Here is a 23,353-nt window from a genome sequence, read left to right on the forward strand (position 1 = left end):
GGGCTACATGCATTGCACTGTGGGGAAAGATGGGGAGAGGACTCCCTGAAGGCCTGTGAGCTGGAAAACAGCGCAGAGCACCTACCCTCCTAATCCTCACCTCCATCGGCACTGGGGGCAGGGCAGGCAGAATCAGTAAACTCCTCCTTAGACTTGGCAGAGAACACCTGCCCTACCTCACCAGAAACAGGAAGGGGCTAAAGAGCCACTAGGGAAGGGGGTCACCCAGCACAGAGGGCAGGTCTTTGAGGTGCTCTGCCTGGGCCATCTGACCACAGGAGCAGGGGCAAGAGGGGCATGGACTGGGTTGTGCCCCAGGAGGGTTGTGCCCACTGTTCACCAGCCCTGTGACCTTCTGAAAGTCATGTTCTTCCTGATCTCTGTTTCCCTTAAAGATGGGGAAAATGACACTCTCTGCATCTGCATGAGACTGGACTGGACCAAGCCCCCATGCAGGCAGTGGCTCAGGGCCTGGCACCCACAGGGACTCTGACAACAGAGGCTAATGGTGATTGTGCCAGAGCCTGGGGCAGGAACAACAGAGGATAGGGGGTTGCAAGGCCACTGGCTGGGCCTACCTTCACTTGTGACTCCCTCTTCCAGGTCATCGCCCTTCTGTGGGAAGAGCAGAGAGAGCAGCATTAGGGCTTGGTGGTCCCCACTTTGACTGCCCAGCCACCTCTGCCCACCTGTAGCCAAACCCAGGAGAGTACTGCCCAGGGCAGCCCAAGGGAAACCTTCTGATTTCCCTGTTTCCAGATTTCTATAATAGCAAAATACTGCTCTTTCTGAAGAAGCATTAAAAAAAAAAAAAAAAATGCAAAACCAAAAAGTTAAATAAATTGTAGGTTTCGATTTCCCAGAAGGGCCAGAAAGAAAAATCCAAAACTGGTGCAGGATGGGTCCTGGCCTGGGACAAGAAGGGCAGGCCCCACCCACTGACATCCTTTAGGCTCTGGGGAGAGACAGGGGTGGCCACAGGAGACTGAGCAGGAGGTGCACTGGAGTCCCCATATGTGCCCCTCTACACAGGGTACCCGCTGCCAGTGCAGGGGTTCTAGGAAGGCCCTGTCCATACCAACAGCTGGAAGCTGCACAGAGCCTGGATAGCCCCCGGCCTGGCACTCAGGAGGTGCTGTGGCCGTGGAGGCTGTCCCCTGCAAAGTGTCCTGAAACCTCCTGGGGATTGCACAACCCTCTCCCCACGGCCCAGGTCCCATCCCAGCTGCTGGCTCTGAAGGGGCCGTGGAGGCTGTGCACACATGAAAACGGAAGCACATCACACTTGATTGTGTCTGGAGAACACTGCACATGCTAGGGCCTCATCAGGAAGGAGGCCAATGAAGAGTGAGAACCCTACCCTGGGTTAGGAGGCCTGGGTCCTTTCCCATTCCTGCCACTGACCTGTTCTGTAGCCTTGCTGGACAGGTCCCTTCCCCTCTCTGGACCTGGGGGTCCCCCTTGTAAGGGCCTTAGCCCTTCCTTCTTTGTTTCTGTGAGGGAAGGTATTTCTTTCCCAGGCATCCCCTTCAGAAAGATGTTGTGGGGCCTCTTCTTCCTCCCCTGGCCTGGGTGGCTGCCTCCCTTGGCAGTGTCTTGGAAAGCCTGGCCTCCCAGGGAGGAAGCAGTGAGAACCTCAATCTGAGGCCTGCTGTCCTCCTGTAGGAGGTGGCTGAGTCATCAGCCACGGCCACCAGGCTGACCCTGAGAAGGGGTTATGCTGCTCTGGGGAGAAGATCCCCCAACAAGGAGACAGCCAGGAGGAAGAGATAAGGTCTCCAGGTCTACCAGAGTCCTGCCAGCCCATGACCCTGGGAAAGGCACTTCCCAGGGCCGCTGAGGAGGAAAGAGCTTTGTAGGGAACAAAGGGAGGGATCTGTTACCACTTTCAGATTCACAACAAGCTCAGCTTCTCACTCTGTTTCATAGGTTGCAGACAACGGCTTTTGGGGGAGGGGTTCTTGTCATTTATTTATTTATTTATTTATTTATATTTTTAGCTGTAGATGGACACAGTACCTTTATTTTATTTATTTTAATGTGGTGCTGAGGATTGAATCCAGTGCCTCACATGTAGTGCTCTACCCCTGAGCTACAGCTGCAGCCCTAATTGGGGGAGGGGTTCTTTTAGATCCAAAATTCTAGAAGATATCTGGAAGGGGGATGATTGTCATTTTAAAACGACCCTATTCATCTGTGTGCATATTTCATAATTTAAGAAAAAAAATTTAAAAAGGGCTGGGGATATAGCTCAGTGGGTAGATGGCTTGCCTTGCATGCCCAAGGCCCTGGGTTCAATCCCCAGCACCACACACACACAAAAAAAAAAAAAAAAAAAAAAAAACTCCCCTCAGCATGCACACATTTTCGAAATTGAAAAAAAAACTGGGGAGGAGACAAGTGCCTGCCAGGAGCCGGCTGTTCTCATGGCGGGGTAGTGTGCCAGCTGGGAACCTGTTCACACTGCAGGACTGTGCCCTGAGCTGCTACCTATCACAGCGGCTGCCCAGGCCTGGTGCTGGCTGTAGGTGCCACCCTGGCCTAGGTTATGTTGGAGAGCAAGCTAAGCTGAGATGAGTGGGGGCTACAGCACCCCGTGTACCCTGACCTCCCTCCTCCACCCACCCTGATGGTGGCGCAGCCCCTGAGGCCTGTCCTCAGAAGAGCCTCTGTCTGGCCACACCCCACACACAAAATAAAAAGTCGAGTCTCACCAGGTCCGTCCTGAGCCACACCTCAATGTCGTCCATAACAGAGGGCTGCGCAACGGGGATCTATGGAGGCGGCAAGCAGCGGGGCAGGCAGCCCCACACAGCCAGGCGAGAGAAGACAGAACACCGGAACAAAGTAAATCGTCAAAGCAACCCCAAACAAAACCAAAACATACATGAGGAAAAAAAAAAACACAACTGGCATGGCACGCACGGGCAGCACAGGGCAGCCACATATGAAATGGCAGGTGAGGAAAGCAATGAGGTGGCAAATTATAAGAAGCAGGGCTGACTGGCAGGGGCCAGCGGCAGGGAAGGTGGCAGTACGCGTTCTTGAAATGGATAACTTTTTGACTACGGGTGTGTGCCCTTCAGTGGTAGGGGCTCTTGGACTTGGAATGCAGAGCACCTTGTGCTGCAGGTTGATTCTGAACTAACTGGCTGTAACTGCAGGAGAAATGACTGCTCTCGGTCAAGCCTGATCCAGGGAGTGACTTGTGGAGCCAGGAGTGGGTTCCTGATGCCACAGGGAGGTGTGTGGCAGCCTGACTGGAGCAGGACGCAGGGCAGGGCAGTTCTGTCCCAGGAGACACCTGGGGTGCCATCTACGCCGTGAAATGTGTTGCCGAATGCATCTGGGTGCATTCCTGAGTGGAAAGGGAGAGCAGGGGGGGCGTGTGCTCCGTCAGCCTAGATGCGGCCTGGTTGACAGAAGTACGCATGCTTTGCAACCAACAGAAATACAGTCCAAGCCAGAGCTTTGATGACAAAAGGGACCATGGAGCTTTAGTCTTCTTTGTGTCTCTTTATGGGGAAAAGAAATCACATAGCAGCCCTGAACTCAACAGCTTCCTTTAGTCTCATCCTTTCTTCATAGCTTTCAATGGCTGTCTGTGCTTCAGTAGTCAATGAAAAGAAGTTTGCTGAGGACTGGGGAGCAGAGCAGCCAGGGTGCCAGGGAGGTGACAGAGCTCCCCAAGAAACCTCACAGGTGCCCGAGCAGTCAGTAGGCCTGGGCCACCCAGGCCAAGGGCACTAAGGGCAGATTCTGAAAAATATGTGTGGCTAAAAATATTAAAGTTGTTGTCAGGTATGATGTGATAAGAAGAAGGTAACCTTTAACCCCCTAGAAGCCACGTTCAGAAACATTGGCTCCCAGCCTAGACAAGTGGGGTGATGACCCTTAATCAGGGTAACCTGCCTCCTTATCTCCCTGGGCCTGGGCAGTACTCTCCAGGGGGCTCATTTGCCAGCTCACTCTTTTTAGAAAAGAAACATCAGCACTATGTCTACAGCTGGCTACACCCCAATGTCATGATCCAGAGTTAGAATAAAGTTAAAATAAGCAATAGGAGGACTGCTTCAGCATTAACCAAGTCTAAAAACTAACATAGCAAAGGAAAAGAATAAAGAACTTGTATCACTAGCTCTGATGTGACAATTCCAGTCCCAGAGGCTGATACCTATTGCCTTTTGGGGAGCTGGGTACATACTGAGCAGGTGTCTGCAATGTCATGGGAGTGCTTCACTCCCTCCCCCAGTGAGCCTGGCTGACCCCATGAGCATCTTCAGAAAGGCAAGAGCTAACCTCTGACCACAGTAGGGAGTTTCTCTCTATGTTGCCATGTTGGTCCTTAGACTTACTTGGGGACTTCAGATTGTTGAACTGAAAAAATTCCAGAGCATTCTTACCACCCTGACATGAATCCTAGGGACAGAAAACATGTGATTACTCACTTGGGGTGGGGGCATGAATGCCTAAGGTGGGCACCCACCTTCCCCATCAAAGAGCAGCAGGGCCCAGCAGGTGCCACCTGCAATGTGACGCTGGCTGGTAGGCCTTCTGCCTTGACATGTTCCTGGAACAGGAGATGCCAAATTTTCATGATCTGGATGCCTGTAAGTCAGAATATCTGGCTCGGGGAGGACACATGCCATGCCAAGTCCCCAATAAAGTCAGCAGCTTCCCCAAAGAGAAAATCAACCTACAACAGCTACCAGAGCACACATGGGCACTTTTATATATGTATCTAGCCTCAATCCACCTAGAAGAAACTGAGGCTTCATGGACTGAGCTTTTTTTCATTTTCTTCCTTCCTTGTGCTGACAATGGAACCCAGGGCCTCATACCTAAAGCTAGGCAAGCATTCTACCACTGAAACTTTTCAATATTTTGCCAAAGCTTGGAAAAAGCCATTTAGAGTCATGGGCCTAGCTGGGTATAGTGGCACTTGTCTATAATCCCAGCAACTCAGGAGGCTGAGGTAGGAGGATCTCAAGTTTGAGGCCAGCCTGGGCAATTCAGCAAGAACCTGTCTCAAAATAAGAAATAAAAAGGGCTGGGGACATAGTGCAGTGGTAGAGTACCCCTGGGTTCAATTCTTAGCACTGCAAAAAAAAAAAAAAAAAAAGGTTACGATCGGCCTAAAATAATTTTTTGCTTATAATTTTTGTTGTTATTGAATTGTTACACTAGTAAAACATAGAGAGCANACTGGGTTCAATCCTCAGCACCACATAAAAATATATGAAATAAAGATATTGTGTCCACCTACGACTAAAAAGTGTTAAAAAAATAAAAAAAAAAAAAAAAAAAAAACTCCCCTCAGCAATGCACACATTTTCGAAATTGAAAAAAAAACTGGGGAGGAGACAAGTGCCTGCCAGGAGCCGGCTGTTCTCATGGCGGGGTAGTGTGCCAGCTGGGAACCTGTTCACACTGCAGGACTGTGCCCTGAGCTGCTACCTATCACAGCGGCTGCCCAGGCCTGGTGCTGGCTGTAGGTGCCACCCTGGCCTAGGTTATGTTGGAGAGCAAGCTAAGCTGAGATGAGTGGGGGCTACAGCACCCCGTGTACCCTGACCTCCCTCCTCCACCCACCCTGATGGTGGCGCAGCCCCTGAGGCCTGTCCTCAGAAGAGCCTCTGTCTGGCCACACCCCACACACAAAATAAAAAGTCGAGTCTCACCAGGTCCGTCCTGAGCCACACCTCAATGTCGTCCATAACAGAGGGCTGCGCAACGGGGATCTATGGAGGCGGCAAGCAGCGGGGCAGGCAGCCCCACACAGCCAGGCGAGAGAAGACAGAACACCGGAACAAAGTAAATCGTCAAAGCAACCCCAAACAAAACCAAAACATACATGAGGAAAAAAAAAAACACAACTGGCATGGCACGCACGGGCAGCACAGGGCAGCCACATATGAAATGGCAGGTGAGGAAAGCAATGAGGTGGCAAATTATAAGAAGCAGGGCTGACTGGCAGGGGCCAGCGGCAGGGAAGGTGGCAGTACGCGTTCTTGAAATGGATAACTTTTTGACTACGGGTGTGTGCCCTTCAGTGGTAGGGGCTCTTGGACTTGGAATGCAGAGCACCTTGTGCTGCAGGTTGATTCTGAACTAACTGGCTGTAACTGCAGGAGAAATGACTGCTCTCGGTCAAGCCTGATCCNAAAAAAAAAAAAAAAAAAAAAAAAAAGTCATCGGCCTAAAATATTTTTTCTTATAATTTTTGTTGTTATTGTTGTTACTACTAGTAAAACATAGAGAGCAGGGGGTGTAGCTCAGTGGTACAACACCTGTCTCCGCACACGTGAGGCCCTGGGTTCTATTCCTAGACCAGTAAAAATAAATAAATCCATTGAGCTTTGGGTCATGTTACAATTTTCTTTGAGGATTAATTTTGAGAGCCAGTACACTCAGAAAATAAATGCTGACATCTGAGAAATTCCTCATCCCTTAAAAAAAAAAAAATTCCTCACAAGCTGGATCATGGGGATCCTGCTGTTTCCTTTTCTAGATATGTCTGAGGGAGTCAGATGTGTGTCTATAGAATGGTGGCCTCCAGACCAAATCCTAGGAGCCTGAGCAGGAAAGTGTGGGCAGCAGGTAGGGCTGGGCTCCCAGCTGGGCTGCAGACCTTTCTGGTATCTGGTCGGGGGAGTCTCTTTGGACCTGTTTCTTCAGCCTTTTCTTTTTTTCTTTTTGTACCAGGTATGGAACCAGGGGCACTTAACCACTGAGCCACAACTCTAGCCCTTTTTAGTTTTTGAGACAGGGTCTCCCTAAGCTGCTTAGGGTCTCACTAAGTTGCTGAGGCTGGCCTTGAATTTGCGATCCTCCTACCTCAACCTATAGAGTTGCTGGGATTACATGCATGCGCCACCATACCTGGCTTCTTCTGTCCTAAGAAGACTCAGAAGTTTGGGTGGGGAGGTCAAAGTAAGGGCTTGGGCAAAGCATGGCCTCAGCTGCTTCACCTGAGAAATAGGGTGACTGCCAGGTGGTACTTGGTTTTCAACACTCATGACTCGGGAACTCCTACATTCCAGATTGGCCTTTTATTTTCTAATTCAGACATCCAGGGAGGTTGGATTATCAGGAATGACTGTACAGTGAAAGGCACTGGGCCTCAGAGCATGAAGCACCGAGGGGCCAGGTGTTGTTTATCAGTGAGATTACTTAATGTAAGGCAGGGGTTGACTTTGTGTTTGGAAGCAAAACATTAGCTATCTAAACTAAGCAGCTCCAGTACTCCAACAGGGCCAAGGTCCTGTAGGTGCTATCGCCCCCAGACTAAACAGTATACTGTCAAGAAAATATGAACTCCAGAGGTTGACAGGGAGAGGAAGCTGCCGACATAAGGCTGGTGTGTGTGTGTGGCGGGGGTATGACGAGGGAAGAAGCACTGCACCAAGTCTTAGGGGATTCTGTGTCTCTGCCCTGTGGCTTCACTCATGTCACCAGGTCCCTGGGAGGCCTCACCATCTGTCAAATGGGGGGCTGGCCCAGGAGGTCCCTAAGAAGACTGTTAGCTCTTAAAAGGCCATGGTTTTAGCATCTTCTTGGTCTGATCCAAGGGGTCTGAAGAAGAGCGTGCACTAAACAAGGGAGACAGAGAGGAAGGAAAGACTACACAGAAAAGAAAAAAAAAAAAAAAAAAAACCAAAGGAGCTACCCCAGGACATCCTCCCACAGAGACCAAGACCTTTGTTAAGCTAACCCCTGTGAGGACTGGCAGGCTGGGCTGGCAGGGCCAAGGCACTGCTTATGCCAGTCCTGCCAGTCTTCAGAGTCTGAAGAGAAAAGGCATCTGGGGTGCCAGGACAGGAGGTTTGAATCTGAACAGTGGACCGGCTGTCCTGTGTGGGCTAACTCTCATCTGGAGCTGAAGGAAGAGGCAGCTCTTCTTTAGGAGTCAGAGAAGGAGGAGAGGTGTTCCCAACTGCTTAGCTGCAGTCAGCACTCTGTAACCTCTGGTGTGCTGTATCTGGGGGTCTCCCAGGGCTACTGATCATCTGTCCTGAGTGGGAGGGGCCTTGAGGGCTCCAATCCCAAGGTAGGCTTCTGCAACAGCAGTCTCTTTTTAACTAACCTGCTTCTGGACTTGCTCTGACTTATATTTATTCACACCAGGGCATCTTCCTGGCTGCATGCTGCAAATGGGAGACATCCCTAGCTGATCACCAGCCAGGCAAAGCAGAAGGATGCAAGGACCCAGGGGCAGGGGAAAGGGGAGGGAGCCCTGGCTCATGCCAGAGCTCATTTCTTTTCAACTGGCAATGAATCTGGCATGGTTAACTAACTTTTTTGTTGGAAATCCCTACACCTGAAGTCCCAGGAGAGAGAGGCCCTGGTGAGGCTCTCCTTTGCAGCTTCTCATAGTCCCAAGACCACAAAGAGACCTACCCACCCAAGTTTCAATGCAACAGGAGCAAGTCTGCAGCTCAGGTGTGCTACTTCCAGAGGAGCTGTGAGACTCTCCCCACAACACTGCAACCAAAAGGAATGGGAGGAATAGTCAGAAAAGCCTCGAGTCAAACTCAATAGTACAAAAAGTTTCCATGTAAAGAATTTGTACTTAGAAGGTTTGGAAAGACTCAGAGTTTCTACACTATGTGGAATAAGGCAAAGCAATTAATATACATTGTTTTAAAGGGAAAAAAATAACTGCAGGCAGGCAGGTAAGACACCAGGTTAGCTGTTAGTTGGGTTTGCTTCTGGGAAGTCAGAAACTGGAGCTCTATATGGGGACAGGGCAGAGACAGGCACCACGGCCAGCTGCCAAGGACATAGTCAGGGTAGTTTGGGAGGGCAGTATCCTTTTTTGCAGGATTAGTAGGCACAAGGGCACATGAGCTCGATCTTCCGAATTTGGACAATGGAATAGATATGGTCTTCTAGGAAGCCTGGGCCCCCATGTGACCCAGAGCTCAGCCTGTCCCTAAAGAAGCAAATGAGGCCAGACCAGCCCATCTCTAGGAATGGCCTTGGAGGTTGATGCAGGAATTGCCTACTCACTCAGGGAAGGAGTGGATGGTGGCTGTGCACACATCACAGCCCAAGCTCACACCCATGGCTCTTTGTGGCCTCCTGCCTGGCCCAAGTCTATGCTCAGGCAGGTATTCCACGCTGCCTGCAATCTGGAACCTGCTGATCCCGTCTGGGCCCCTCCCCTGGTGAAAGGCTGGCCTGTTGCACAGGGTGGCCATGCACCTTCCCCACGCCAACCAGCTTTCCTTCTCTACCTTCTCTCCTCTGGCCCCACCACATGGACCCAGCTTTGGCCACTATATTGGAAGTGAAATGGTCACACTGAGGCAAGTGGCCTGAAATGAGGTCACCCTCTCTCCATGCCCCAGAAAAGCTCTACTACATGAGAACGGTGTTTATTTATTTATTTTTTGTACTGGAGATTGAACTCAGGGGCACTCTACCCCTGAGCTTCATCCCCAGCACTTTTCATTTTTTATTTTGAGATGAGCCTCACTAAGATGCTGAGGCTGGCGTTGAACTTATTATCCTCCTGCCTCAGCCTCCTGAGTTGCTGAGATTACAGGCATGTGCCACTGTACCCAGCCTAACTGTTTTTATATTAAGCTCCCCATAACGTTATTTTCTTTTCACTCTGTTCCACTGGGTGCATTTCTGTGAGAGGTCTCAAGTTCTTTGGGGAAACTTGGAGGACGTAAATAACTATATCATACAAGTCCACCGAATCTAGGCCTGCCAGATTTCCAGGCGCTAGACTCTAGCAGGGCCTTCTCTGAAGGGCCAGATGCATCAGGTCTGCTCCTTCAGAACCAGCTCCTCCTAAGCAAAGTCCACGGTGACTTGTGCTCATCTTGGAAAAATGAATACTGCCAAGAGCTCCAGAGACAAAGGAAGGAAAAGCCCTCCCCTCACTCCTGCTACTGTCACAGACCCAGAAGGCCCAGGGACATGGGCCTCAGCAGAGAACCAGAGAAGGTACTTCTGGGACTGGAGGTCTGTGGTCTAAGGAGATTAGACAAAGACAGGAGGGGAAATTTGGCACCCCCGTCTGAAGGAGCGAGCATGGCCCTGTCCTGTTGGATCACAAGGGGCCTGCAGGTGGCAAGAGGAAGGCATTGACTGTTACACAGGTAAAGGGCTGGGGTGGACAGCGGACTCGGCTCAGTTGTGGCTCCTCACCATTCCTTGGGTCATGAGCCAGCTGTCTATGGGCTCCAGGTCAGAGTCCCCACCTTTCCCTCTCTGCTGGGCCGAGGACAGAAAAGTCCCAGAAAGAAAAGTCACGGCAAGCCCCATGATAAAGAAGTCAGATAAAGAAGTCACAGTACATATTATGGAAACAGGAAAGTCACTGCTCAGACTTGATTGTCACATAAGGAAATATGACCTGATACCCCCAATCCCCATCTCTGGCATGTCCCTCTTACCTGCCTGGAAGAGAAAAGAAAAGTTTAGTAGCCACGAATCCCAACGGGATTACAAATACTCATGCCAACTACTCCTGGGCACTTGGAAAATCCCTGTGAGCCCTACTGCCTTTTTTAAATGATAAAAACATTTAAAGGGAGACACTGAATGATGAGGTCTTACTTATGGTGGCATGGCTGCACAACATTCTTCCCATCTTTATTGTGTTCTGCATTTCTCTCTTGGCCCAGTTTTTACTTCTAAGACAGCATGGCCTAGGATGGGACAAGGTAGCCTGCAGTGATGTGTGTGTACACACAGTGCCAACATGTGCCCTGCTGCCCTGTCACTGAGGCTGAGCCTTGTCCCAGTGAGCAGTAAGCATGAAAAGCAGTCTGCCTACCACCACGTGGAAAAGGCGTGAGTCATCAAGACCTTTGAAAACAGGGAGTCGGTCCAAGCCCTGCACACCCAGAGGGTGAAGGGCAAGAGGGTGGGGAGTCACCCCCATCTTCTGGACTCAGACTCAGGCCCAGGGAATTGCTAAAAGCAGGGGTGTGCAGGACGCTTGCTGCCATGGACTGGGCAGGCCCTGGAACTAGAGCTGAGGAAACAGGCATGGTCAGACAGGGAGGCACCCCACCGCCCCCCCACCCAGGAAGGATGACAAAAGGCCTCCAGCCTGGTTTTCTAGTGCCCTGCCTGGATTAGGTTACGAGGATGTGAGGGGAACTGAGAAAGAACCACCACCACTGCATGGATTGGGGTATCTTAAGGGTTGGGTGGCTTCTGTGAGAGGGAAGGGTGTTGAGAATCTGAGGCAGCCAACTGGCTCTTCTGCGCCCCCTTGTGGCCAGTGCAGAGGGACACATGTCTTCAGATAAAGTTGGCTGGGCCAGCTGGGAGGAATCCCTTCCCCTAAGGGACAAATATAGATGCCAGGCAGCTGCCATGCTGCCTGACTGGGCCCATTTGGACAGGGGTTGCAGGAGGCTAAGAACTGGCACTTGAGAAGCAAAGAGCCTTTTGCAAACCTTGCTGTCCAGTGGATGGGTGGGCACTGCCCCCTTTTAGCCCAGCTGGGGACCCTGACAGGAGTTCCAGCTGTTATAGGCAGATGTCCCAAGAGCCCTCCTCCTTCCTCTCCCTGTAAATGGCATGCATTCACACACATTTCTTAGCCAGGCTCAAAAGAGAAAAATCTCTGGAGAAGCATTAGACATAAATCCTTTCCCCTTCAGTAATCTGAAATCTTACAGGGCTCATGCAAATGTCATGCTGCACTTCAAAGTGCCTCCTCTGTCTCCGGCTCTGCTCCTCCCAAACCCAGAGCTTTCCCGGAAACCCTCCCAAACATTCCTGACCCTCTAGTTCTCCATTTAATTCCTGAACCTCAAATGCTAGCACTGCTTGTCCAGGGTAGCTACCAATGGTCACCAGAGGTGTGGCCTAGATTAGTATTTACCTTCCACGAAAGGGCCGTTATTTTGGCAGCACATCTCCCACCCCAGGAACCATAACACGAAGGGAGAGGCCTGTACTCCAAGCACTTGGGTCACCTCAGTAGGAGGAACGGGCTCTGGAGTCGGACATTCCTAGGATGGGGATGGCTATGTGCAGCCCGCACTCTGGGTGTCCTTTGGCTCATCTCCCACCTCCCTGGGCCTGTTTCCTCTTCAGTATCATGAGTATAATGGGAGCGTCACTTCACAGGGCGAGGAAACACTAATGAGGCACTGCCTGGTGGCACACAGGTTCCTTGGGTCTCTCCCCCAGTGCGTCCCTGCTATTTACACAAGCCAATTTCTGCTGAATTGATCATCCAGCTTTACCAAAATGTCAACTTTCCCTCTAGAAGGCTGGACAGAAAAACAGAGTTGAAGACCTACCACTTCTGAGCTCTGTTTCCGACTGTCTAGTGCAGAAGCGAGGCTTCCGACAGCCTGGGGATCCTCATAGGTGACCCTGGGGATGAAGTAGCACAAGCACAGTGAGTTCCCCCAGTAGTCGTGGAGGCAGGGCGGTGATCTTCAATCACTTTCCATCCCACAGCACCTTCCTCAGGTGTGACCCTGGCTTTGGGCAGAGGTTGAGGGTTCATGTCCGACTCCCTGCAGCTGGAGTGAGCAAGTTTAGCTCCAGCGTGAGCTCATAAACTCCTCTGGGACCTGGAAGACTGTGCATTTCAACATCCTTCTCCTGAATAACAACACTGGGGCCTCTCTGAAGCTCAGTGGCAGGATGTCAGAGTGCTCTAAAACTCCTCAGGAAGGGCTAGGTAGAGACAAAGCAATATTAGCTCTTATTTTATAAGCAGCAGTCTGCCTTTAAGCTAAAAAGAAGGCTCAAAGCATGTTCCCTGCCTCCCTGAGATGCAGGGGGTTGTCTATTTTGGAACCAACTCCCCCAATTCCATATGGCTCATTCTTGCCAGAGCTGCTGTCGGAGAAGACTCTGCCCTGATGGCTTTTTTTAGGCAGTTAAACCTCCCTGCTAGGAACCGTTTTGGTCCCGGCCTGGCTGTCCCCTCCTGTGTCCAGGCTTCCCTTGAGACAGCTGGGGGAGATGGTGTCTGCAAGAAAGAAGAGTAGACTTCTGTGACTGACAGGAGAAATGACACTACAGTCAACCCCAAGGGCCGGAGAGAGTGGGGGGTGCTGGCATTCACCAGTATCTGCGGTGAATGCCAAGTCCCCACGGCCATACTTTAAAGTTCCTGGCAGTCTCGAATCTGGTACACAAAAGGCTTCTTTGTGTTGGCCTGTGATCAGGCCTGGGTCAGCTCCCCCTCACCCCCTGACATCTTTGGAGAGCCACTGGAAGGGGCCCCACGTACGTCTTGCGTTGCTCCGCCAAGGAGTTCCCTCTAGTCTGGGCAAACATGTCAAAGCCGTCCCGAGGGTTACACTGCTGGAGTGAACTGAGGGTGCCACTGACGCTCTCTGTCCCCAAGTCTATGACAACAAAACAAACAAGAGGCAGATGAGAACAGCATGTGGACTATGGACCTGAGGGGGCCTCAAAGCCAGAGGGCCAGGAGAAGGGTTTGTGGGGGGATGGGACTGTTCTTAGCACTGCCAGTAAGTCATGTGCAGGAGGATCGAGGGCTGCACTTACACCCAGGCTGCTCAAGGAGGAAGGAGGTGTCATGAACAGCAGGGAGACTGCTGGTGGCGAGACTGAAGTGACCCAGCTAGCGCCCTTCTCAGAGTGCTCCTTATTTATTCAGTAGGGATCTGGACTAGTTACTCATTTGGCAGGTCCCCACAGGTCGAGAGCCAGATCTCAAGGGGACCTAATAGGACCTGACTTGGTCCTGGCCTCAAGAAGCTCAACCAGTAGATGGGAAAGGGACAGAGAGCCCAAGTGCTTGGTTTGAGATAGTGAGAGGCACTCAAAACCAACGTAAGGGTGGGTCTTAGAGGATGAGCAGGGCTGCAGTAGGGGGAGAAGAAGGAGAAGGTGAGACTTTGTGAAGTGTCTGCACTTGTGGGAAAGAGGGATAGAGGAGGAGGCAGGGGGACAGGTGAGAGATGGGCAGAACAAGCCTCAAATGCCCAGTAAAGGGTGATTGGGGAAATGATGGACACTTTTTAAGAAGGGAGGCAGCAGAATCCATTTTGAATGTTAGGTATTAAATCTGGTGACTATAGTTGGACAGACTGAAGGCAGAGATACCTGTTACAATAGAGACAGATACAGAAAATATTGGAATGGCTACAGATACAGAAATATCGAGACGCTAGACCTGCTGCAAGTGATAGGCCATTAAATAAGTTTAATTCAATTGAAAAGAATTGAAGGTAGAGAAATATTCCCCATAAAAGAAGACAGAAAAGCAAGGTAGAAGAATTTTGAGTGTTATGCTTATTAATTATGTCAATATTATAACTTTGTTATAAATTGGTATCATCTAGTATAAACAAAGCATCTAGAGTTATATACACACATTTACTATGGAAAAGAGGGGAGTTTCTAGCAAGTTTTAGAAAACAGAACACTTTCATCTAATGTATAGCTCAAGGAGAGCAAATGTGTCAGTGCCACCACCACCTCCTACTTCTCAGCCCACTGCAGACATCGTCAGTCAGTCAGTCATCTCTTAGGCCCTGAAGTGGCTCTAGTATTAAACCTGTGTTCCAAGCAGTCAATGAACTGAAACCAATTTGCCAGCCTTGGCCTAGTTATGCTGAAGCGTAGACGTTCCTCAACTTTGCTTTCCAACACAGGTTTAAACTTCAAATTTAGGAAAAGAAGTTATAAATTGAAAGGGGTACACTTTGGCTAGGACTCAGAAATACATCTTTCTGGATTCTTCAAAAGGTTCTCTTCTGGCCTTCCAACAAAGAGAAAGACATAGCTTGTAAAGGAGGCCAAATGGCTGTAGGCAGCCTCTTTACACGGCTGTGCAACACTCACCCAAGCCTGCGAGCTGGGAGGAGAGGGAAGATGGGGGTGCCGTGCTCCCCACCACTGGGCTCACCACAGCAGGAGAGCCAGGGCCCAGGTCTATCAAGTTATCTTCAGTCACTTCATTCAGCACCTGTTGGGACATTGAGGTTGGCGGTGAGGCCTCCATTCCCTGGGCTGAGCGCCAAGGTAAAAGCCAGGACCTAGCTGGATGCAGTGGTACAGGCCTGTAAACCCAGTGGCACAGGAAGCTGAGGCAGGAGGATCACAAGTTCAAGGCCAGCCTCAGCAACGTAGCAAGGCCCTAAGCAACTTGGTGAGACCCTGTCTCAAAGTAAAAATTTAAAAAAAAAAATTAAAACAAAACAAAACACTGGGGATGGAGCTTAGCGGTAAACTGCCCCTGGGCTCAATCCCCAGTACCGGGGGAAGAAAAAAAAAAAAAAAAAACCCCAGGACCCGTGTTTTTACCACAGGAGCAAGGGGGCTCCCCTCACCCACCTTCAGAATCACAGTGGGCCCAGGCTGTCAGTGAGCCCCACACTGGCCTCCCCTGCTCCCCAACTAGAAGGAGGCAGTACTGAGTCACAGGATGGTGACTGTCCTGGGAGCTCTGGACGTGGGCTTTCTTGCCACCCTCTCCTCAAGGGTGCCTTCCAGCCCTGCTCCATCTGCCATCAAGCAGACATTCTATTCCCAGTTAGAAAACCTAGAAGCCAGGCCCAACTGGGACAGGTCTGTGTGAGGGGGACAGCCTCACAAGTACAGGGACGTCTAAAGGTACACTTACTCCATTGCTGGCATTCTGAACTGATCGGCCCGACCTGTATCGCTGGAACCTAACAAGGAAGGGAAAGGAGAAGTAAGGAAGGAGGGGCCATGTGTGGCCTGCCATGCTCATGGTCCTGTGAAGAGTGCTGGGTACTCAGCAGAGGATGAGGCTCCAGAGAGGGGACCAGGCAGTCCCATTTGGGGACAGCAGAGTAGACTCCACATATACACCTTCCTCTGTGTGGAGCTCCTACCTCCCAGGAGGATGAACTTCTCTGCCTCTCCCACAGGTTCCCTGATTCTGGCCCCTGGGGCCAACCACTTTCCCTAGAGGCATCATGCCGCATGCCCATCTACAGAGCCAGGCCCTAACTGCAGACCCCTCTCTACTCCTGCTCCTGAGGCTCAGTTACCCCCACCTTCATCTCTGGAGAAAGGAGGTAGTGAGGCATGGGCACAGGGCCATAGCCAAGGCCTGGTGAAAGGGCTTGCCAGAAGCTGTAGGGAGGTTTAGGCCAACCACCCAGAGTGCCAGGAGGGCAGGGTGGGCTGGCCCTTCCAGGGCCAGTCTCTTCTGCACCATCAGCAGATGGCCACAGATGGGGCTTGCCTGTGGACAACTGCAGAACATTTCCCTTCTGCCACACCCAAGTCATCTTCGTACCAGGTGGGACTGCAAGAGCAGCTGGGATGTGTGTATGTGTGTGAGGGGAACAATAGGTCCTGTCCAACACCATATTTAAAAGCTCCTAACACCATAGGCCAAGAGGTAGCCCAGAGACTTTCTACAGATGGGACTTGAGAAACTGGGATTTAGGGAGCTTCACTGCTTCATGTTTGCTGCCAACTTGGTAGGTCAGTACTTGGTGACAAGGAATTCCCAGGAGGAATGATCTGGCTGGGCCATGTGTATCGACTGCAGATTAAAAAAAAATTTTTTTTCCAGTAGAGTTCTAAAAGGAGAACAGAGATATTAATATATCTGAAACACTCTTAATCATGGGGTATTATCTTTCCCACACTCTCTTCAAGGGACCTACAGTCTAACCACGATGGCATCTCAGGGCCAGTGGCCTGAGGTAGCACCTCCGAGTCCTCTGCAACACTGGGACTGGTGTAGGTGACAAGGCCCACACCAGTTCCGGTTATTCTATTCTAGCTAGAGTTTAAATGACTCAAACAGGTCAAAACCCAAGCTCGGGGCTGGGGTTGTGGCCAGTAGTAGAGCGCTTGCCTAGCATGTGTGAGGCACTGGGTGCGATCCCTGGCACCACATAAAAATAAACAAATAAAATAAAAGGTATTATGTCCATCTACAACTAAATAAAATAAAAACCAAAAAAAAAGAACAAATTTCTTAAAAAAAAGAATCAAGCTCATTTAGCATAGGGAAACTGAGACCGTATGGCAAGACAAGGGGGGTTCAGGGTAAAAGTGAGGGTGCCTTGGATCTGCTACTATTCTTTGATTGGTAGACAAGGGGTCTGTTGGGTGGCCACACAATCCTACTGCAGAGGAGTCTTCACCTTTTAGATGGGCACAGGAACATCTATCCTTACTGCCACCATCAGAAGTTGAAGAAACCCAAGAAAGTGACAACCACCACATCAATCTCTGAGCCCCTAGAGGTAATGCAAATGCAACATTTGTTCCCCTGACCCTAATGGGTACCAGATCCATTTGTCCTCCTGACCAGTCCACATAGTAAGCCATGATCAGCTGACAGAAGGGCCAGAACAAGTCTCCAGGGAACTCATGCTACTGTCCTGCTTCTTTTATTTATTTATTTTTTATTTTTAAAATATTTTTTTTAGTTTTAGATGGACATAACTTTAATAATTTATTTATTTTTATGTGGTGCTGGGGATCGAACCCAGTGCCTCACACATGCTAGGCAGGCGCTATACCACTGAGCCACAACCCCAGCCCTGCTCTGCCTTCTTGAGCCTGATCTTTAATGGGAGAAGGCTGGCCTGACAGAGGTCCTTTCTGGTCCTCCACTGGCTCATTCAGGAGAGGCCACGGTGCATCCATCATGATGTAGAGATGAGAACTGCACCTCCTACTTGAAACCAGTCCAAATATGTTTTGGACGTTGTCCTGAGGAAGTCTTTGGAAAAGGAAAGGAATTTTCAAGTTTGTTACTTGAAGCCTAAAAGTGATTTGGCTGCAGAAAGAACTGAAAAGAATGCGTGTTTCCTTAAGCAGCAGCAGCAGCAGCAATCTGGCACTTACACCCTGCCTGCTTCTCTAGACACGCTGACATTTACAAAAAGAAAGCTCTTTTTCTTTTTACAAGATGGGAAAGAGGAAATCCTTTTTCTTAGCAGAGGTTTTTTTCCCCTTTAATCCTTTTCAAACTCAAAGGATCATCAAAGGAGCAGGTGCAGAAACTCCAGGCCCAGACCCCCCAGTCCTGGTCCTCCCTGAGGCAGGTCATGCGGGGAGGCAGAGCAGCCTGAGGCTTATAAAGGGCAAAGTGAATTCTGCACGTCAACTTCCTGCTGCTTGTTCCCAGGAGAACAAGAAGCATTTTCTCTGTCATCCAGGGGAACAAATTAGCATCTCTGATGAGTATTTTCCAACTCTAATCTCTCTGTCTGTGTATGTCTCTCTCCCCTTTGTTTATCAAAGATATCCCTCTGTTATGGCAACAATCTTTTCAAGAGAAAAAAAGAAACAAAAAGGACTCTGCCTCCCACCTCTCATAGCGGAGGAAGACATTGTTGAGGTCATCATTGACATGCAGCAATTCCTCGGTGACTTCCTCGTTGGACACGCGGGAGATGAGCTCCACGATGCGGTGCTGCATGGCCCGGCAGGTCCTGTTCAGCTCCTAGGGAACACAGGCACCTCTGCAGAGCCTGCTGGGAACGCTTTTTGTCACGTTCTATTGCCTTTGAAAAGATTTGTACTGATTCTTAAAAGTCACAGAAGGAGTACATGCTTGTTCATAAAACCAGACGTGTGCAGAATGCAAAGGAAAAAGCTCCCTCCTCACCGTCTGCCCCTCCCACCCCAGGAAACGGGTGCTTTTCCAGTGCATGAACAAGTGTCCACATGTACAGACAGTTGTTGTGTGAATATGAGTACATCATTTTTAAAATATAAAAATGCAATTCTTAGGGGCTGAGGTTGTAGCTCAGTGGTACAGTGCTTGCCTAACATGAACAAGGCCCTGGGTTCTATCCCCAGCAATGAAGGAAAACACACACACACACACACACACACACACACACACAATCATATGTGCTTGCAAAAATGTGATTCTTTGTGGCTTGTTTTTTCCCTTCAACAAAATATTTCAGACCCATTTCCCTCATCATTGGGTACAGAATGACTCAATCCTTTGTGTGTGCACTGTAATGTAGCTTATCATTCTGCCATGTTGGGCATGTGACTTGTGTGTGTTCTCTCTTTGTTTGGCTAACCCAAATAATGTAGCAGTGAATACTTGCACACATACATGTTCACACACTTACTGCACTTCCACAGGCAGAGTTCCTCAGGAGGGGAATTTTTGAATTAAGTAGTACGTATGGTCTTTTAGAATACTGACTGGTAATAGTCAGAGGCTCTCCAAAAAGGATGACATCAGTTTATTCATACTACCAGCAATGGCATAAGTATATTTTATGACCATATAGGTGCTGTGCGGTGGCACAACTGTCACTGTGTAGAGGTCTTGGAAGCTCCACCAACTCCCATAGGCCAAAGATGATAATCACACACCACCAGTCACCACAGGAGCCTCTCAACCCTTGGAAGCAATGTCCCCTGAGGACAGAGCCTTGTACTTTATGGCCTGGCTTCTGTGAGCCTTCCCTGCCCCAGAACAGCCACCTCACTAACACTCTCACTTAAACTTGTTTGGGGAGCCCCCTCAAATACCTTCCAGGCCCCTGCCCTCTTGTATGCCAGACTGAGGACGCTACAGATGAGATCAGTGCCAGGCCTGTCAGGCTGGCTCCTCAACTTCCCTGACTACATGAGCTGCCTGCGGACAAAGCTCCAAATCCCAACAGGGTGAAGGGAGGGCCAGGATGCCGTCCTTACCTACCTGGACGCTGGAGGCAGCTGATGAGTCAGTGAGTTAAGGAATGAAGTTTCCCTTCCTGCAGCTCAGTCTCAGAATTACCTCAGTTTGAAAATGTGTCTGGCAGAAGTAACTGATCCATTTGCAGCAGGCAAAAGCAATCTCTGCTTAGCTCCTGCTTTCGTCACACCATCTGGCTGCCTGGGCCAGGGCTCCTTCCTACCAGATCATGACCTTCTTGAGTGGAACGCTGTCATATATTCACCCGTGGATGTCCTTAAGCTGAGCACTGAGTCGTGCACAGTGAAGACGTCCAAGGGGCATCTGCTGAATTGGGTCACTGAGGTGGTCAAATGAGCAAAGTAGGGAATCCCAGGCAGTCCTTCTGCAGGCTCCCCAGGACCTGGCAACACAGCGCCTGCCTCAGGGTTGCCACTGCTGGGTTCTCGTCAGCCTCCCACTCTAGACCAAGGCTCCATGTCATTCTTCCTAGCTCCCAGGAAGGCAGGCAGGCAGGCAGGCCACATCCCCTCAGCCCACACGCAGTCCACATGCAGTCCATGGCATCAGACAACATTTCTTTCTTTTTTCTTTTTTTTTTTGTTTGTGGTGCTGGGGATCGAACCCAGGGCCTTGTGCATGTGAAGCAAGCACTCTGCCAACTGAGCTATACCCCCAGCCCTCAGACAGTATTTCTGACTTCACTGCTACAAGGCCTACGCTGGGCCTACCCTTCAGGTAGGAACAGGGGGGACCTTAATGGGTTGCTTTGTCTTTCTCTCCTCCTGGTGCTCAGTCCCAGGGCTCCTTTCCTAAGAACGGGGACAGCTGGGGAAGAAGACCTGACCACGTGGATGGACCCAGAATCACCTGAGTACAGTCATATTTTTCAAGGCAGAAAGAACCTGGATATGTGCAGCTGGGTGCTCATGAGTTTGGTTTCACATTGATAACAAGCTTCCTTGGAGATTCCTCAACCCTGGATCTGGTCATCTTGCTGAGCCCTGACTCTCTGACCATCGCAATGTTGCCGTTTGTCTTGGTTCTACCCTCAGCCAGAATGGTGCTGTCAGACTCTCTTGGTCACTGGGGAAAGAAAGCCAGTATCTGAATCTTTTCAGATTTTTCTCTAAATAGACTCCCAGTGTTGGCTTTCCCAAGACTCCTGCCTTAGGCAATCATTCCTAAGAGTCTTCCAGTGAAGACAGATCCTACCACGTAAGCTCAGGGCAGGCAAACATGGCCCTTGTCTGGTGCTTGGGTAAAGCAACAAGCCCTGGCTACACTTGGTTGGGGCAGGGGAAGGAAGAAAGCCCGTCACTTGTCACTATAAGGCATAAGACCTACAAGTCAGAGAAGTGTTGGGAGGAACATTATGGGAAATAGCTTTAAGGTTCTCTCAGAAACCAACCCCAACATACCTCTAACCCCTTAGACTTTCCAAGACAGCAGGTGGCCTCAGGCACTCACCATGCAGCTCAGGGGCTGCTGAGAAGTCAGCCTGCTGCTTGTAATATCTCTTACTTTCTTTTCCATCACTTCCACTCATCCTTCAAGACCTTAGGGTGTTTCCCCACCCCAGTATCTCATCATGCAAAACTTCAAACATACAGCAAAGTAAACATACTACCACTTGTAGTCTACCCTCAATTCCGGGACCCCCAGCCACTGATTCTCATCATTTTCTCACAGCATTATAAACACACCTTAACTGCAGCTGCCAAGCCAGACGACATCAGAGCTCTTCTGGGAGAGCCTCCAGCCTCCAAGTGATAACCAGCCCTACCACTACCCTGAACTGTGGGAGTCTCAGGACAAGAGCAGGCCTGAGGTGTTCCCCTGGATTCAGAGAGATGCCAAACCAGACTCTTCAGCAAGCTTCAGGGAATGTCTCTAAAATGTGACTACAAACCCTCAAGCACCAAGAGAGCTGAATGAGAGAAGACAAGGGCTCATCTCTCTCTCTCCCACAGCGTTCCAGCTGGGTACTGAGACCAAGCAGCAGGCAGCAAGTGGCCATGAGCGGATAAGCAATCCACGGCCCTGATGCTCTCCCTGCATAAAATAAGGGGGCTGCATACATGTGTAACAAGGGGGAAGTGCCACAGAATGTCACTGCATTGCCCTAGGGCAGCCAGGGCAACTCTGCTTTTATGTATTTTAAACATTGTCATTCTCTGTAGAATTTTATTTGTGGAGGAAAGGGTTCCATCACTTTCAAATACTGTTTGGAAAGTGCTAGAGGATTACTGAGGCACTAACATTATGACCTCAGCTTGGAGGAAGAATGAGACCCAAAGGTATAGACTGTAGAGATTTCATGGATGCTAAGTGCCAGAAACATCCACTATAGCCTCACTTTGGCTGCCTCGTCCCCACTACTTCCTGCGGGGTGGCAGCAGAGATGGTCCTCACCCCTCTGGCAGAGCCTCACAGGCTTCCGTCCTAGAGGGGCATCCCAACGGCTTTTCCCAGCCTTTCACCCACAGATAGGTCCACAGGGTCTCTAGGGGTCTCGGTACAGAGAAAGTTACCATTCTTGGCTTTAAAGCATTTTAAGTTACTGTTTCAGAAAGGAAGAAAAGCTGGGCACCGTGGTGCACAACTGTAATATCAGCTACTAGGGGAAGATGAGGCAGGAGGATGCAAATTCAAGGTCAACCTCGGCAATTTAGCAAGACCCTAATGAAAATAGAAAACAGAAAAAGGTCAGGGGTGTGGGGGTGTAGCTCAGTGGTATAGTGCCCCTGAGTTCATGCCCAGTACTTAAAAAAAAAAAGATTTTCTGTCACCACCACACCAGATGGCCACCCACATGGCCTCCCCAGTGTCATCCAAGCCAGCCCTATGGCAGGCTCAGTTTCAGACTTCCCCGTCTCCCTCCACCTCTAAAGCACCAGACAGAGTGACTTCTTCTTGGTCTAAGGTACTCAAGAGCTCATAGCATGCCCAGGACACCCTTTCAACTACACAGGAGCTGGAAAGCTGGACAGGAATCCCCCCAGTGTCACAGATTACAGCTTCAGCTTCCTATTTCTGGTTCTCAACAGAGAGGGAGGACAGCTGGTCACTTAGGCAAAAGTATTCCATCTATCAGAAGACCTTATTAAATATCCTCTCTTTTCTGTTGAATTAATTAATTTCAGGTCTTTTTCTTTTCTTCAAGGGACAGTCCCAGCCCCACCTCACAAAAGTCTTTTAATTATCCTTGTTGTTTCCTCTGGACCCTCTCTCAGTTCCCAGAAGCATGGAAGAAGATCCTAAAAGCCTGTTCTGTTGCTGCAAGGGCACTGGGAGGGAGAAAAAAGTCTGTTAACAAGAAAGGGGAAATAATGAAGCGCAACATGCAGAATAAACCAGATTTCTCTAGAGAAAATGGTTTTGGCCATTCTTTGTTGAAATCAGATGCAAGAAGCAAGGAGAGATATACTATCTGCTACTTAAAGGAACAAATTTGGAGTCAGCTTCTTTTGTTGTCTGATGAATGGCCATTGAAGAACGTCCATTTTTTACACCATTGGATGAATTAAAAGTTATTATTAATTGAAGGCAAAGCTCAAAAGCCTAAATTAAGAGGGAGAGGGCACCAGATGATGGAATCAGATCTTTCGAGATCCTAGGAAGTGGCACTCAGCTCCAGATAAAGGCATGTGCTTTAGCAGGGACAGATGCTGTTTCACATTTTGGGCCTACACTCAAGGGTCCATGCACAGGATTAGGAGGATGTGGCTCAACAGCCCCACA

At 49.8% G+C, this 23,353-nt stretch overlaps 1 protein-coding gene across 14 annotated transcripts in view; it reads right to left on the minus strand.

Annotated features, from left to right (window-relative positions):
* The window catches only part of Tom1l2 (target of myb1 like 2 membrane trafficking protein), a 118,861-nt gene that overhangs the window by 4,123 nt on the left and 91,385 nt on the right, over positions 1 to 23,353 (minus strand). For 2 of the 14 annotated variants that reach the window (XM_048796130.1, XM_048796099.1), the window contains 8 exons: positions 18,276 to 18,409; positions 15,593 to 15,641; positions 14,812 to 14,935; positions 13,229 to 13,346; positions 12,282 to 12,357; positions 4,300 to 4,419; positions 2,715 to 2,774; positions 579 to 615 (listed from right to left, as the gene is read on the minus strand). In XM_048796130.1, coding sequence (XP_048652087.1) covers positions 579 to 615; positions 2,715 to 2,774; positions 4,300 to 4,419; positions 12,282 to 12,357; positions 13,229 to 13,346; positions 14,812 to 14,935; positions 15,593 to 15,641; positions 18,276 to 18,409 — 718 coding nt within the window. The other 12 variants (XM_048796147.1, XM_048796113.1, XR_007344679.1 and 9 more) reach the window with 11 other exon arrangements.

This window comes from Marmota marmota, unplaced genomic scaffold (genome assembly GCF_001458135.2).
Source record: "Marmota marmota marmota unplaced genomic scaffold, marMar, whole genome shotgun sequence".
NCBI classification, from domain to species: domain Eukaryota; kingdom Metazoa; phylum Chordata; class Mammalia; order Rodentia; family Sciuridae; genus Marmota; species Marmota marmota.